Source organism: Saccostrea cucullata, unplaced genomic scaffold (genome assembly GCF_032062105.1).
Source record: "Saccostrea cucullata isolate Sc308-1 unplaced genomic scaffold, CSIRO_AGI_Scuc_v1 ctg7584, whole genome shotgun sequence".
Taxonomy (NCBI): Eukaryota; Metazoa; Mollusca; class Bivalvia; order Ostreida; family Ostreidae; genus Saccostrea; species Saccostrea cuccullata.
In genome coordinates, this window is record NW_026941575.1 from 88,240 (window position 1) to 105,745 (window position 17,506).

The 17,506-nt window shown below is 32.6% G+C and overlaps 1 protein-coding gene across 1 annotated transcript; it reads right to left on the reverse strand.

Moving 5' to 3' along the window:
* Positions 1-1,163: 1,163 nt before the first annotated feature.
* Positions 1,164-13,936, reverse strand: LOC134258091 (uncharacterized). The gene is given in 13 exon segments (XM_062740657.1): positions 1,164-1,720; positions 1,820-1,898; positions 2,185-2,759; positions 2,831-3,070; positions 4,792-4,928; positions 5,060-5,298; positions 5,793-5,966; positions 6,152-6,339; positions 6,672-6,845; positions 7,629-7,752; positions 8,956-9,130; positions 9,744-9,889; positions 13,874-13,936. Coding segments are annotated over 12 exon segments (2,544 nt in total). The 5' UTR covers position 9,889; positions 13,874-13,936; the 3' UTR covers positions 1,164-1,426.
* Between the last annotated feature and the right edge of the window lie 3,570 nt (positions 13,937-17,506).

Consider the following 17,506-nt stretch of genomic DNA (forward strand, 5'->3'; position numbering starts at 1 on the left):
CTTTTTTTATGGTTGCCCAATCAAGATCAAATTTGGTATGGTAGTTCAGTAGGCAGAAATACATATTTTGATGTTAAGTTTGGTTCTCTATGTCTTCTGGTTTGGAGCTGGGGTGGTTGGGTAGATTCCTTAACTATGCATAAGAATGAATGGGCAACTTTTTTTATGGTTGCCCTATCAAGTACAAATTTGGTATGATAGTTCAGTAGGCAGAAATACATATTTTGATGCTAAGTTTGGTTCTCTATGTCCCCTGGTTTGGAGCTGGGGTGGTGGGGTAGATTCCTTAACTTTATATACAAAAGCATTGGCAAAGAGAGATAACTGCTGAAGATGTTCCTATTATAAAACTGAATGCTGCTATGAGTCCCTTGAGATTAATTAGCTTTCCTCCTGAAGAAAATCCAGAGCATTATCTTTATCTGTCAAATTGAGATGAATTACCACCTCTGTCTGCAAATGAAGTTTGTTCTTAGATGAACACTCTGAAATGTGGATTTAAATATTATAATTTTTTATAATTTATATTTGTTAAATAGTTATGATTTCATTGAATTCTAATAACAAGAAATAGATTAAAGAAGATTTTTTGAACCATTTTTTGATTTACTTTTTTCACTTTATGTTAATTCAAGCATATTATTAATTTTTAGAATAGTTGTATAAAAACCCCATTCTATCATTAATACTGAAAAAGTTCTTATTGTACTTTAGAAGAAAATGATGAGAGAGGTACAATTAATCCCTTGGGATTAATTATCTAGCCAGCTGCAGAAAATTAAGTAGGCTTTTCTTTATTCTGTCACTTTAAGATTAATGAAAACCTTTGTCTGCAACTGCTGTTTGTTTGAAGTTAAGGTCAAGCCTTCATGATATTTGCATTCATTCAAGGCTGGCATTTTATATAACACAAATTTTTCATAATTGTTTAAATATACATTAAGTTGTTCTTTACTGCCTAATGTAAGTACAAGGATATTATTTTCAGGTTTTTGAATATTCAGGAATTATCTTGAAATTTTAAGAATACAGTTGCTGTTGCTGTTGCTTATTCTTCGTACATTTTTTAATCATTCCGTAAGCTGCACCCTATTAAATCTACCCCATGGCGGGGCCCTTGCTGACTGGTCAGTTTTCTAGTATTTTAAACTATCTAAGTGCATGGTACCCGTGTTACTTTACAAAATGCTTCTTTTAGCCCATATATTGTACTTAACACAGGAAAATACATTTCATTGTCTTCTTATTACATCTCAAAATCAACATTCATACATACACATGTATCATATCGTTATTACATGTAACATATTTATGAAGTTTTAATCATGACAAAAATAATAAAAATTGTAAAAATTAAAAGGAATCACACACAGAGAGAGAGAGAGAGAGAGAGAGAGAGAGAGAGAAATTGACATGATTTTAATGTCTAGAGAATATTGCATGATGAAGATTTGTTTCCATTGTTTGTCGGAGCACTTTTAGATCTAGAATTTGATCCTGACTGGTTTAGTTGGTTACTTTGTGAAGTGGGAGTTTCTGATTTTGGTTCGTCATTAGTCTTTTCTTTCGATTTACTGGGTTGGCTGTCTTCTGAAGTGGGAGGTTCTGGGCCATTTTCTGTTCTTTCTTTAGACAAGCTGCTTTCTTTTGGGGATCTGGAAACAGCATTTGATGAATTTGTCCCCTGTTTCTTGGAGGGAAGTTCCAATTTTAAAAGGCACTGCATAAAAAGACATTTTGAAATTGTAAAATTTTAAATATTATTGAATTTGATAAAATTAAATAAATCAGTATTTCAGAGAGACAGACATGTATTTACCTTCTGCAATTCAAGCATCACATCTGAGTTTTCTTTCCTTGCTTTTGCAATGATTGGTGATGGTTTAGACTGTGTGTGACTGAAATGAAAGTGTTTACGCTATTCATATCATCAGTTGCCATAGCTAAATTACAATTTTAATCTGTTGTTTTCTTATGAAACTTGATGAAAGAGAGTATATAGTCCATCGAACTGACGTTAAAAAATCGAGAATATATGTACAAGCATGTTATGAGAATATAATCTGGAATAAAATCAAAGGAGTTGGTACAAATTTTGTTTTTTATCAATGTATGTACAAAAAACTTTATTTGACAAAAAGATTTTTCCCTTGCTAATTCATTATCAATTTTTTAATTACAAACCCTGCCAATTCAAGCAATATGTCATCTGCTAATTTGGTCATGGCTGCAAAGTCTTGCGATTTGTACGAGAATGACCCTCTCAATTCCATAATATCCAGCTTGACTGTTTTACTTGATTCTTCGAACATATTCTCCCAAAACTCATCCCACAAACACACATCTACTGGTAATAAATTTGCAAAGGCCGGTTTCTCTACTTTTGTGGTCTGACAGACGTATAACACCTTCCTCTCTTTATCACTCCGCTGGCGGATGATTGCAATTAAAAGTTCTTCCAAGTGATGCTTTGACTCTAGGTACTGTTTTGATATGAAAACAACAATCTTTTGAGCTGTCTGTAAGCACTTCAAGTCCATTCCTGTATTATCGCTGATAAGAACTATCTTGATGTCCGGACTAATTTTCTGAAGCTGAAACAACAAACTTGTGGCCAAGCTGAGGTCATTCTGACTGACACTAACCACCACGTGACATAATGACTGGTCTAGGGGTTTCATATCATAAGGAACTTTTCTCTCGATGCTATTTATTTTCACGTTGTAATTGTCGTAAATTTCTTTTTTTCTATTTTCTGACTGCTTTGCAAAATATTGAGAAGCCTGTGTAAGAAAATAAACGTTTTTTACTATACAAGTTCAACTCCGACCAAAGATTAAAGGTAAAATTATGTTCTGTTGTGATTAATTAGAGTTACCTTTGTTGATATATTAGGAAGATACTTTGGCCTTTTCTTTTCTAGAACCCAATCTGCTACATCCTTGACAAGATTTGGGACCAGTTTATTGTACTGGTTTCCTCGACCGTCTATCAGTTTATGTTCACAGTAGACTTCAGGAACAGACAGCAGATCCTCGATGCAAACGAGAAAGAGAAGAACTTCCCCTGGCTGAAAAGGTATCATTTTAGTATTCTATATCAGAAAAACAGTATTTGCAACTTTAATTACCTAATAGTATATCCTTAATGTGATAAACGTAATGGCTTTTACTTTTTAATCGTCAACTTTTCAATCGATTTAACACACAAGAGCATGATTTATGACAAAAAAAATTATCATCAGTCTCGTTTAAAGTTATTATTTCGTACGTTCGAAGGTACAATGACCCTGTCAGCAAATATAATCTATCATGAAGTAAAGTTCTGACTGTCGTTTTTCATACTAATAATTGTTAGGCCAATAGCTAGCGCTATACGCTGAATTGTCGGTGGATGTTTCTGTAATTTCCCAATCATGACAAGCTGCACATGGCGGGTGTGATCTGTCGGGAAGGGATGCATACTCGTCTATGGAATCTTTTCCAACCTCTTATCGATGTTTTTGAAGTCCGTATTTGATCTATCTGCTCCTATTTTATAATTTTAATGGACTTTTGAACTTACATGTATATACTGTTTGTTATCTCCACATATATCTTTCAAATTGAGTTAAACAATGTAATAATGACAATTGGCGAAATTCATTTTATATTCCAAGAAAGACTTTACAGGTAGTAGTAATTCTAATTTGTACAGTCACAAGGAAAAGGAAAGAGCTCCTGTGACCAAGTGTTTGTACTAAGAAACATGATAAAACAGTGCAAGGAATGGCAAAGACAACTCATCATAAACTTCATTGACTTTTAAAAAGCTTTTGATAGCATTCACAGAGACAGTTTGTGGAAAATCCTGAGGCACTACGGTATATCATCTAAACTAGTTGACCTAATAAAAGCATTCTATGCAGAATTTAAGTGCTCTATTTCTAGTTCATCAAACACAAGTTTTCTTGTTAAATCAGGAGTGAGACAAGGATGTGTGATGTCAGCTCTATTGTTCATCGTGCAGCATTAGACTGGGTAATGCGATCAACCATTAGTGACGAGAATAAAGGCATCAGGTGGACTCTTTTCAGGAAACTAGGAGTTGTTGTAACATCTGGTGGCGGAGCTGACAAGGACATAATATCAAGGTTAGATAAAGCCAGATGATCCTTTGTCAAGCTTAAGAATATATGGAAGTCAAGCAGCATCAGCAGACATAGCTGTGTACTATCTTTCTTAACGTATGGTTCTGAATGCTGGAGGATGACTAAGAGTGACATAAAGAAGCTATCGAGTTTTCATAACAGGTGCCTCAGAAAGATCTTGAAGACATTTGGCAAAAAAAATAACCTTCAAAAATTTGTATGAAACAGCCAAAACAACAGACATGACTTATAAACACAGATGGAGGTGGATAGACCATGTCTTGGGAAAGCCCACAAATGACATCACAAGAGTAGCACTTAGATGGAGCCCAGAAGGGAAGAGGAGGAAAGGCCGACCAAAACAACTTGGAGGCGAACAGTGCAGAAAGAGCTTAAAGAGATAAATTTCACCCGGGGAGAGGTGAAGAAGATTGCAAAGAATAGAGAGGAATGGAAATCCCTTGTCCTATGTGCCTCCGGGTGCAACAAGGACTAGGTAGATAGGTTAGTGCATTCGCAAGGAGAATTTCCACTACATGGTTAAAACATATTTATTGAAACATCTTCGTTGGTTAGCTTATCGTGAGAAGGCTTGTGTCTATAGAGTAAAATGAAGCGTTTAACTTCACAGGTGCTGTTTCACCTTTGATTTCAATACTTACCGTTTTGTGACATCGATACAAAGCGATATTGAATTCTTCTTGACAAACCACAGACGACAGATAACTCTGTGATACAAGGGCGATAACACATTTCACCGAGTCCAGGGAGTAATATAGACTCTTCTGCCACAAACCACCTGTGTCATAAGAAAAACGCAGTCTTTAACATGTTTAATGAATAATAATTCCTTTACTTTAAAGATTAAATCCCCTCAGACAGAGAGACAGATATAAATGCAGATGATATACTCATTTATACTGATCTTACCGACTTGTAGATCCTGTCTATCAAAGAAAACATCAAGTTCTGGAAACTGTTTTTCAAATTCCTCAAGTAATGAATGCGCTTCAGTGGGATTTTTGTGGGCGTATGAAATGAAGACGTCATCCTTGAATTGGTCTTCTTTCTTGCTATCGTCCTTTTCCTCCTCTTTTGGCTCTGTTAACATAAGTTGAACACATGCGGCCTCCATTTTCCCTTCAGCGGTATCACCCTCTTTTCGCACCCTGTAACATGTACATGTACCAAGTGGTTATTTTTAACCAGTCATAGATTTTGTTTTGTCTTGGAGAGATTATTAACAGACATATTACAAATTTTTGTCCTAACTGGACAAATAATAAACACAGGGACGCCTTAGTAACTTTAAAGTTCCATGATTAAAGAGACCGTTGCAAATTTAAACAATCTTATAAATCAAGTACTGCATGAATTCACAAAAAATGCCAAAAATTATTCTTACTGTGAAACTGCAAGTAAATGATGGTAAACTTTTAAAAAGGTATTAGGGGTAGACTTAATTTTCATTTCACTAAACAGGATTACATGTATCTCTGGCTGTATAAAAATCCGTAAACACTGCAACAGTGTTCACCTTTAGCTCTTCCCCTTCTCTCCCACCACCAAATCAAAGGATATAATGGTAAAAATGGTATTATTTTACTTTTGTTGTAAAAATTCTTAGGACTCTTATGGCACCCAGCAAATAATGTTCATGTACCTGCAATCGAGAAACTGAACCAGACTAATGCTGACTGGAATAATCTGAATTGTCTCGAAATACAACGGGACCAGAAAATCCTTCCCACGGCGACGTGTACAGCAGATCGCCATATTGAACATCTCCAAACACTCTCCACTCTGAACGAAATTACAGGTCAGTACTGGGACAATTCTGTTGATAGATTGAAAAAAAAACAATCAGGAATATAAACATAAATCTTAAGGAAAAATCATGATCAAATCTTTGATTGTTTTAGTACATAACGCAATGAAGATCATGGTCCGTAGTTCCGCATATGCAAAAGACATGGAAGTAAATGTAATAAAATCTATTTTTCCCCTCTGCGTCTCACGAACCTTTTACTTCCCATCATAAGATCAAAGATTCCTTGCTGCCATACTTCTTTTTCATTAAACTTTGTGGCGTTAGAGTATATATTTAAATCTTTATTCCGGTTGCTAAGATTCTTGGACAAGGTTTTCACCAAAGGAATATCACTTGGTTGGTAAACAAGAAATATATCATAAGAAGGATTATTCTTCTTCTACAATGAAAACAAAAAACAAAATTTAACATAAAATATATTGTCAGATCCATACATGTAATAAGTAGATAAAAATTATATCTGTATAAATCCAGATAAAAGTACATATAGTGTATATTTGAAAAGAGGCCCGTGTATTATAAGGCTCACATCATAAATTACTTTGGCCCTGTCGTTCTCCAGTAAAGTGAAGTTTTGAGAAACATTGAAAAATTCCATTGAAAGATTCAAATATCTAATAACATGACCCATTCCTTACTACAAAGGTCTCTTGCAAACACACTTTTTTGTATATTTTAAATAAAACAGAAAAAAAAAATAAAAAGACGAACCTGTTTTCTATTCGCCTTCAAATGTTTTTCTTTTAAACTAGAGAAACACTTGTTGAGACCATCATCTTTCCCGCCAAACACGATTATTTTTAACTTTTTCAGTGGAAGTCCCGCCTGGATCCAACTGATGGCCCCCTGAACTGTCGCATCTAGTACTATATTCTTGTCTGAGCGCTGCATAAATAACATTGTATTGAAATTTCACTCATTTAAGCATTGAATTATCTTTTTTTTTAAATATGCAGTCACTGCAATGGTGTGCGCTAACAATTGAATAACGCGCGTTAGCGCCTTATGAAAGTTTGTTGCACACACTATTACGGTTATAAGACTGCATTTTTCAAGAAATGATAATTCAATGCTTATATTTACATTTTTATACCCTGTATTTTTCGCAATAAAGATTTTTCTATTTAATATTCCTTCCCTATCCTTCAGTTGTAATTAATAGAACATCCTTTGGAACAGCTTTAGTCAGGAAACAAAAAAGTTCACAATGATGACAGTTAACAATAATCAAATTTTATTTATTTTTTCAATCTAAAATGATAAACTATATTTTTCCAACAATAAAATACAAATGAATCGTATAACAGACATAAATCATTCGCTTTGTTTAAACAGTAGCGGCGTAGTCTTTGTATTCATACGCCAACAGACTTTGGTGATTGGGTCTTGTGTGTTATTTGTATTTATCACTTGTAATTTTATAATGCATGTTATTAAGGTCAAACAAATAAATGTTAATATTATTGCAAATCAATCAATGAATCATACAATTTGTCGAGGTCTTCGTGATATTGATACCATTTTTTGTATTTTGCAAGATATAATGTGCAATTGAAATTTCGTATCGTGTGAACGTTATTTTCTTTGGTTATTAACTGTAAGATAATAAACATGAATTATATCACAGTTATACTCTCCTTTTGACCAAAACCCTTAAAAATAGTTCACCTGGCATCCTGTCGCAAGAAGAGGTGTAATGATTGTCGTGCTCTGGTTTTTTAGGACCGGGACCAAAACTTTGAACATGTCTCTGATTTGTCGAGTGAGTGAATCATCACTGCTACCCCTGGTTCTACAATAACAAATGAAAAAAAATGACATACAAATCAACGCCGACACAATTAAGAACTTTTTAAATGATTGATTTTATTCCATTTTTATGATTATATATACACTGATGTACATGTATAAGCAATTTTGGATACTGTATTTTCTCCTTATAACATGCAGTTTTCTCTACCTTTTGATGAAAGGTTTTTATTTTGCATCAGTTTTCATGAAGAAGCTTTGTAAAATACCGAAGAACTACATGTAACGAAGTATTGCAAAAGTCTAATATACTCATTTGAAACGAGATTTCCAGAAGCAACGTACTGCACTCATATACAGAGAACAGTCTCCTTTTAATGTGACCTGCATGAATTTTGATCTATTAAAGATGTCAACATTTAACTGAACAGTTTCCAATATTAATATTATTGTAATAATGACACTATTCTGAACTACAGTGCTCTTTAAATAGTAACAAGATATGTTTGTGAATAATTATTCGCCCAAGGGCAAAAAGTTCGAAAAAGCAATTTTTAGCATATAGGTCACAGTCAAGGTCACACAATCATTCTCCTTAGTGTCATTTGAAAGCACTTAATTAGTAGATTATGCATACCAAACATGAAGTCTCTATCTCCCATGGTTTAAAGTTATGGCGAAAGTTCGAAAAAGCTATTTTTAGCATAAAGGCTACAGTCAAGGTCACAAGAATATTGACCTTGTTGGTATATGAAAGAACTTAATTAGTAGAGTATGCATTCCAAATATGAAGTTTCTATCTCCTATGGTTCAAAAGTTATTGCGAAAGATCGAATAGCTATTTTAGCATATAGGTCACAGTCTACATGTTGACCTTGGCGTATTTTGGAAGAACATAATTATCGAAGTAGGCAAACCACATATGAAGTCTCTCTCTCTTAAGGTTAAAAAGTAATATCAAAGTTCGAAAAAGCTATATTTAGCACATTTGTAACAGTCAAGGTCATAAGGTCTTTGACCTTGGTGTCAGTTGAAAGTGCTTAATTAGTGGAGTGAGCATACCAAACATGAAGTATGTATCTTTCACGGTTCAAAAGTTATGGCGAAGGTTAAAGTTGACAGCAGACAGACAAACAGGCAAACATAAAGATAGACAAACAGACAGACAGTACAAAAACAATATACGTTTCGAATCTGTCGATTCGGGCGCATAAAAAGCAAAAAAAAACATTAATACTAGTCTTACTTTTCAAAACACAACACCCGACCAAATGGTTTGCCCGTGGGTAAAGGTTTGGAAATCCAGCACGAGTAGTGAACACGGAGGTCCATGTCTTTGTCTCTGGCCAGTTCACGCACGGATATATCCAGATTGTGATGGAGTGCTCCTATTAAAGTTCTATGCACCGGGGAATAGTCGCCTACAATACATGTTTTTCTTAAAATTTAACACATTGTTATGAAAAGCTTAGAGTATCATAAAACATTACGGCCATTTCTGTTTCGTAAAAATAACGAAAATGAATTCAGACAATGTTATTTTAATTAAAAACTTGAGTCTGCAGCAACCGCTGATAAAATACGGGTAGATAATACAAATATCATTAAGCGTTGTAATACAACGCTAAAATGTCATAATTATGAAAATTTATAAATTATTGCGTCTAGAAACTGTTGTGTCTTCAACAGCTTAATTTAACGGTAATATAGCGTTAGCGGTGGAGAATGTCAACTTAATGCAATAATAAATAGCAGTAGACGTTGAATTGCATTTTTTTCTGAAGCAGATAATTTCAGTAAATTAAGTTATGAGAAAATTGTCAAAAGCCATAACGCAATTTTCAAGGAAGAAGAGTGTACTAAATCAAAGACTGATATGATAAATGCTTATTAATATTTCAGTGGAAAAATTATTATTTTCAAAATTCGTCAGCCTCACCTCGGAATCAAATCAATTAAATATATAATTAATACACAATAAATCATCGCCTTAACCCATCCTGCTATAATTATGATTAGCGACATCTAACCTACCAATAAAAGCGGAAACCATGACGATGTCCATCTTCTCCTCCACCGGAAGTTCTGTAATGTCGCCATAACACAGCTCTATGACGTGTTCCCCGAAGGTTGTCTCCACCGTGATGGAATCTTGTATTGTTATGGGTTGTTTTGACATCCTTAATTTAAAGGAAAAAAAGGAAGTGAAAGTAATTAAACTTGAATTCTCCATCATCAAGAACCTTCAAGTTGCAGGGGGAAAATTGCATTCTCTTTTCACGTATTTTATTTCAATTTATGATTATCTTAATTTTTATTACAGTTTTTAAATTATTTGAAAGTTGGTTTGATTCGGGTTTTTTTTCTTCTTAAATTTATGTCAAAGTACTAAGTAACCCAACCTAGAAGCATTCAAGGTTGTTCCCATACCACAGTCTAGTCGGCTAAAGAATGTAAAATAGTTCTCCTCTTTGACTCGGGCTAGTAGCAGAAAAATGTTTTGTGCTTCCGTATTATTATAAATCAATAATAACATTTGCTTCAAATATTTTTAGGCTTACTTTATGGTACTCGGAATTGTTAACTGTATGTGCAGAGAAAATCACTGTGTGAAAAGTATACATATCTAAAAGGAGTCACTGTACCAATACACCATTAAGTGCAATCTTTTAAAATATATTTAATTAAATCGAAAGTAGATCTAAACCTAATCTTTATGAACAAGTACAGTATCTATGCATGTTACGTTCAGTGAATTGTATCGAATTTAATTCGGAACTTCATATCAGTCGGGAGCATAATGTGAAATAACACAATAATATACCAGTACATCGATAAAAAAAATTCTCCTTTTGGTCAGGTCGGAGAGAATACTCGAAATCGGGTATTATCCCTGAAATCGCGTATAATACTCGATATTAATCCGCGAAATCGGGTATTCCGTGCAACTTTCTATAAAAACAAAAGAATAAAGCAACGGCGCATTATGCCAGTAACTATTACTTGTACATCAGTATCTTGTGGATTTATTTTTATTAAACCTAATTCATAAGGTTGTCAAATAAGTTTAAAATCACACGACAAACACTGCTGGGGTAACAAAGAGGACACAATGGCGTTATTATTTTTCAATATAATTTCTAAAAACAAATAACTACACTTCGTTTGTCTTTATTTCCCATTAAAGTATTCCATATACTTTATTTTTTAATTTGTGCACTATTCACAAAACGTGAAATTTTAAAGAAATTAAACGACTAACGCCGTGTTATGTATTTTTACTGAAAAATGTATGGCGTCCCTTTCTCGTGAAATATAAATTACTCGTAACAGTTAGAGAGTACAGTATAAGCGAGTCATAATTGTATATCTCTGCAATAATACCAACGTTATTATAAAGAAGAAAATAAAATAAGATGAAATAAAAACCCACGGGTCAACAGTTTGAAAATAGCTAATTGAAGCTGAGTATCTTTTTTTATGCCAATTTAGCATGAAATTTTATTCAAAGACACCGTAAATTTTTGGTTGCATTTTAATCGGTACAAAATATACTATTTTACTTTTATTTTATGCATTTGTGTGAAAATTGAGAGCGAGAAGTCATATGAACAGGATTTTCTTGTTTGTTTGTTTTTTTTTTTGGGGGGGGGGGGTTATAAATAAAAGTCAAATGTGTTCATCTTTTCATGTAGTTAAAATACATTGAATTTCTCAATATAGATCGAGGTACAGTCATATTGAAATATGAATTACATAGTCAAATTTTCACATTTCTTACAGTTTTTACGTTTATGAACATGTTAATGAACAAACTGAAATAATGGAGTGTTCAATTGCCTTGGAAACTCTTGTCTTACTTTTTGGGAATATAATTCCTCATCGGACATTAAAATTTCATAAAAATCGTAGCCACTTCCTTTCTTTATTATACTATTTGATAGACATGGTAAATTTTACCTCTTTACCTTCTATATTTTTTTTTTATATCGCTATATCTTATGCCTCATTATAATATGATAATACAACGCACTCTGATTGGTTCCAGACAATATGTCACAGTTTTCTTTTAGTTTTTTTTATCTATGATATGTATTACTCATGGCAATAACTTTTCCTTATACTCATCTATAATGAAAAAATATTTTAAAAAATAAACATGAATTCTAGTTACTTGTAGTCTTATGTTGTGTTAGAAAATAACAGGTTGCTTTTTGTTTACCTACAATGTATGATTTTTATTTGATGAATAAATCTTCCCTACGATTAAAAATATATGACCGAGTTAACCGACCGTGACATTCAAAGAGAGGTCTCGTAGACACATATAGAACACAGTCGAGGTTGTTTTGTCAGAGGTGGTCAAGAAGCCTTTAGCACCCCCCCCCCCTTGAAGTCGCCGAGAAATGGTAAAATATTGATGACTTAGGGAAATTAAACGATCAACAGTTATATATGTTCTCTCATAAGCTGTATCTCTGAAACTATCACTGTCTCTGCTAAAATTTTGAAGACATATTCTGCAAATATGTTTGAATGATAAATAAAAAAAAAAGATTTTCAAAAAAAGAGAGAGGTTCTTTTTGCCGAAATTTTAGACATTTTTATCATTACATTTTTTATACATTCAAAAATAAATTTGATTTTATGCACAAAATGAATGTGAAAGTAATTAATGACGCATAATTAGATACGATAGACAATCCCTTCTTTATACATGGCATCATATCTGGTGTGTGAAATGTGTTTCCGTATAATTTGATTTATTTACAAATTGTTCATGTTTGTCGTGTTGATGTGGAATTATTATGAATTCCCGAATTCTGATACTTTACAATTCTGTTGTGTTGGTAATGAACATTAGGAAGGTGCTTATACTTTCAACATAAGGAAAAATATAAAGCAAATCGAACGCCTTTTTGTGTGCAGATCATAAAATGTACTGAACTCCACGGGTATTTGTTGTCCCGAGCGCATTAATCTTGACGTCCAAATTCTTACTTGGCTAGTGATATCTTTAGAAAACATGTGTATCTAGATGAAAGTTAACTTGGCAACATGCGCCATTCCATTCTTTAAGTTTTATTAGGTGATTACACCTCCTATACCCGATTTCGCGGATTCAACGATACCCTAATATCGAGTATTATACGCGATTTCAGGGATAATACCCGATTTCGAGTATTCTCTCCGACCTGTTGGACTCGGGGTAGTGGCAGAAAAAAAGTTTTGTGTTTTCGTATTATCATTAATTTGCTTGAAATATATATTTTTTAGACTTAGGTTATGTTAATCGGAAATGCAGACTGTAAATAAAATCACTAATTGTATGAAAATTTTACGTAGCAAAAAGGAGTACCAATATACCATAAAGAACCAAATCTTTCAAAAACTATATTTCATTCAATCGATTGTAGAATGCATATTTAAATTTCAATTTATTTTTTTCATTAGTTAAAAAATCTTATACCAGTTTTGAAAACAAAGCAGGGTACACGACGATAAACATGGAACAGACGATACACTAAGTTTGGTTTTCACTTTGTTTAAAATTGGATTCAATTGTACATGTATTACAGTCTGCATGTAGGAAAATTATTCTCCTAAGGAACTAAGCATATTTATCAACAATTATGTAGAATTATTTATGTCTAAAATATATTTATTAAATCAAGGTGTGTCTATCGTTATCTATTCTGGGAACGACCACAATTTTAATTAATGTACACGTACTTCTACACATGTATCTAAGAATCAGTGAATTTTATCAAAGATTCGAAACTTTAATTTTCTATCGAGGGGCAGATTTTGTTGTGCCACATGAATGGCCAATATCACAAAACTGCATATATTGAATGTACATTAATTCGATCTTACAACTAAAATGCTAGATTCCTTTAATTCTTCTATAATATAAAATAAATGTATACACCATTCACTCAGACAAATTTATTTGAAACAATACAAATACATATCACATGAATGAATGGCCTACCTATCAGATATTTAAAAGTATTGCGAAATATAGGATCACATTGTTCACCTGTTCACCAGGCACGGGCATGTGATAAGCATTAGCCATGATTAAGATAAATACCCTTTTCCTAAAGATGTGACATTAACATTAAAAAATGTTGTAAACCAGAAGAAGTAAATAATCGTACCTGTCAACGTTAAATCTTTCACGTGTTTCTACATTACATAGTGTTGTCAAAGACGCTTTTGTTGTTAAATGTAAACAAAGAGACAAGTTAACTCGTACGATAACTGGGTCATGTCATGGAACTTCAATATATATGCATATTAGAAGCCATAATATTGTACGCTACAGAAAACTATCAGGCATTTTTCATGAAAACTTTAATTAGTAAAGAAGTAGAGACGACTCTGCATATTTCAAATATATTTTTAAAAGAAAGGGGATGCACTACATTATAATGGAAGTCTAACACTAAATAATTTCTGTGTTCAGTTTTCAAATGCACTGAAAATATTGAGTGTAACAGAACGATCAAAGTTGCAATTTAAAAAAAAAAAATATATTCAATATTTTTTTTATCAGGTGTAACTTTGTAGTTAAAAGTCCATGTATGTTTATTTCAATTTTGGAACGTTAGCACTATAAATGACAAAATGTGAACGCATTGAAAAATTAAAATAATAATGTAACAAAATTTATATAACATAATTTGCAACTTAATTCTAGGAGTATTTTTTTAACAATAAAATGCTTTCTTTGGTTTTTAGTATAGGGATTAATGTTGCAGCTGTTGCAAAAAAAAATACATAACCTGCACACACACGGGCCCTTTTAAAGAAAGACAGAATTCTTACTATACACGATAAAAACCCCTCACTGCTCAATGACCATGAGTGCCGAGTAAAGGTCTAAATGTAAAGCCCTCCACCGGTATGTGACGACGTCTTTCTCTATATTAGTATATATGAGTGAAAAATTCTCGAATGGGACGTTATTTAAAAACATATACAATCAATATTCTTCCCATTCCAATGTACATGAATGTCGGCAAGATCGATATCACTGGGGGAAGAAGATTGGAAAGCAATATTGTTTTGGAGGGGTGTTTTGCATTGTTAATTATATTGCATTAAAACTAATATTTTAATTGATGCGGTATTTAATATAATCAAAGATTAATTGTCTTCATTATCTAGCGTTCTAGTATTCGATCTTTCCATCTGTGTTGGATAAGTTTTATTTGTAATGTAATTTATTTTCCATTTATATTCTTTTCATTTGTATTAATAAAAAGATCTTAAAATTCAGTTCAAGAATAAGATGAAGATCTGCAGTTACCATATTTGAATTTATCAGATCTTACTCCTTGCAAAAAACTCGTAAGGAATCTTTGTATATTTGACATTTTCGGCAAAATCGTGTATAATTGATAGAACAAATGACAAGAGACAATAGCAAAAGACCCTTTTATTATTTAAATCAAAATCATTGTAATTGTCATGTAGTTAGAATTCTGTCTTCAGAAGGTCCCACGTGTACGAAATCAGTTTTTCAACTGTTTTTAGGGAACAATTAAATGGAAACTCAAGTGTGTGCAATTGTAAATTTCTCGGAAGTGTTTGGTACAGATGACGCTGGTCCAATTGTTTATCTTAGAAGATAGAAAATGTGACGCTGCAAAAGACAATGGCGCACACCATGCGTCTTTGGACCACGCCCACAAAATATAAACAGATTTTTGTTTATTTGAGCAAAAACTTGTCAGAATATATATTGAGGTAAAATGCACCAAAAAGAAAAGAAAATTTGAAAGGAAATGTTGATTATTCTTTCTATTCTAAAAGGACATTTCCCTGACAACGAGTTGAGTTTTCTCTGATATAATTATGACGGTTGAATTTCATTCTTGCAGAGCATTGCCAAAGTTGAAATCAGCAAAGAAACTCTTAGATCACGTTTTGTCTTCTGTTTTGTTTTTTTGTTTTTGTTTTGTTTTTTTTTTGTATTTTTGTTTATTAACCACAGGGAATATTATATAACAATTAAATACGCTTGAAAAGTCTTTAATTTTTTATCGAATTGTTAATTTGCCAGACTGAATGTGGAAGGTAATGCATATCTTTAGTCCAAGAAACTGCAGTGTTGTATTTCATGCGTTTTATTAAATAAACTTAATATAAAAAATATCTTTATATAAAAAATAATAACAACAACAGAATGAGCAATAGACAATACTTTAAACTATCAAAGTACATGGTACCCGAGTTACTTTACAAAATGCTTCTTTTAGCCAATATATTGTAGTAAACATAGGAAAATACATTTGGCTGTCTTCTTATTGCATCTCTAAATCAACATTCATACAAATGCATATCGTTATTACATGTAACATACTTATAAGTTTTTATCATAACAAAAATAATCAAAATTGTAAAAAGTAAAAGGAATCACAGAGAAAGAGAAAGAGAGTTGCAAAACTAGAAATATGTCCATAGGACATGAATGCCCCGCCGAGGGTATATTATAAGAAAAGCAACATGAAAATTTGTATAAGTGTATATGAAATTTGATCAGAATATTTTGAATAGTGATGCAGTTGTATTGCTTACATTAGTATGTATAAGCATAAGAAGGTTTGACACTAATTTCATTAAAGTAAGGTCAAGGTAAAAGGGAATACCAAGGTCAAAAACTGTTGATTCAGTTGAAAAGCTCTCATCAGTAAGTATCAGCATATGAAGTTAAAAAAATATTGTAAATGGTTTCTTTAAAACAGACTTAAAACACAAATGAATTAAAGTGAGGTCAAGCTCTAATGAAAGTTCAAGGTAAAAAATGATGATACTTGAAATGCTTATCTCAATATCTATCAGCTTTTGAAGTTTGAAGTTTGACACTAATTTAGGAAAGTAAGGTCAAGGTCAAAGCAAAGTTCAAAATCAATAATGTTGATGCAGTTGCATATCTCTCATCAATATGTATCAACTAGGGATGGCAATTTGTAACCGGTTAATCGATTAATCGGTCGGAACGATGCTAATCGGTTAGAAAACCCGTAATCGGTTAGTCGGAAAAATAAAATATTATGTTAATATGAGCGCAGTTTCCTTAAAATCCTCTCGGTTTTTTTTAAGAAAGGAAAGCGCTGCATAGATTTTTATTTAGTGTTTTTACACATCTTGTAATTAAGAATATTTGGAGGTAATTATAGCTCTTCAGATTGAGATCGCAGGGTAATTGGTCAATTCGTAAAGTGTTAAGTACAGCTATTTGTAAGAACCAGGCAGGGGGTGATTCATGACCAATTCAGATTTTTACAAATTTTTAATATGTTGCTTCATGGACCAAGGGAACATCATTGGATAACATAATTTTTTTGGCCAGCCTCTGTTGCCTCTGTTGCCATGGAAACAGTGCACCATGTAAATGCACATGGCAACCAAGCAAAAAATTGAAAAAAATGTGAATTTAGCTATTATTGAACACAGGAACAGAGCTTTTTTGATGATAGTACCATAAATAAATCTTTTTTTCCTGAGAAGTACATACAAAATGATAAATGATTACCATAAGCATAAAATTATATCGGATTTATTAAAGGTACTAAATTTCAATTTAACATTTTCACATAATTTCTTCAAATGCAACATATTTTAGAGGCATATTAAGAAAAAGGCCAGCATGTTGGAGAAATCTGATAACATTGGATAGAAAGAGCACATTCTTAATTTTAATAAAATTAAATAAAACCCATGGGTTTTTGAAAATTATTCTGTTACCATGGCAACGAAATGTCACAAAAATTCATTTTTCACAA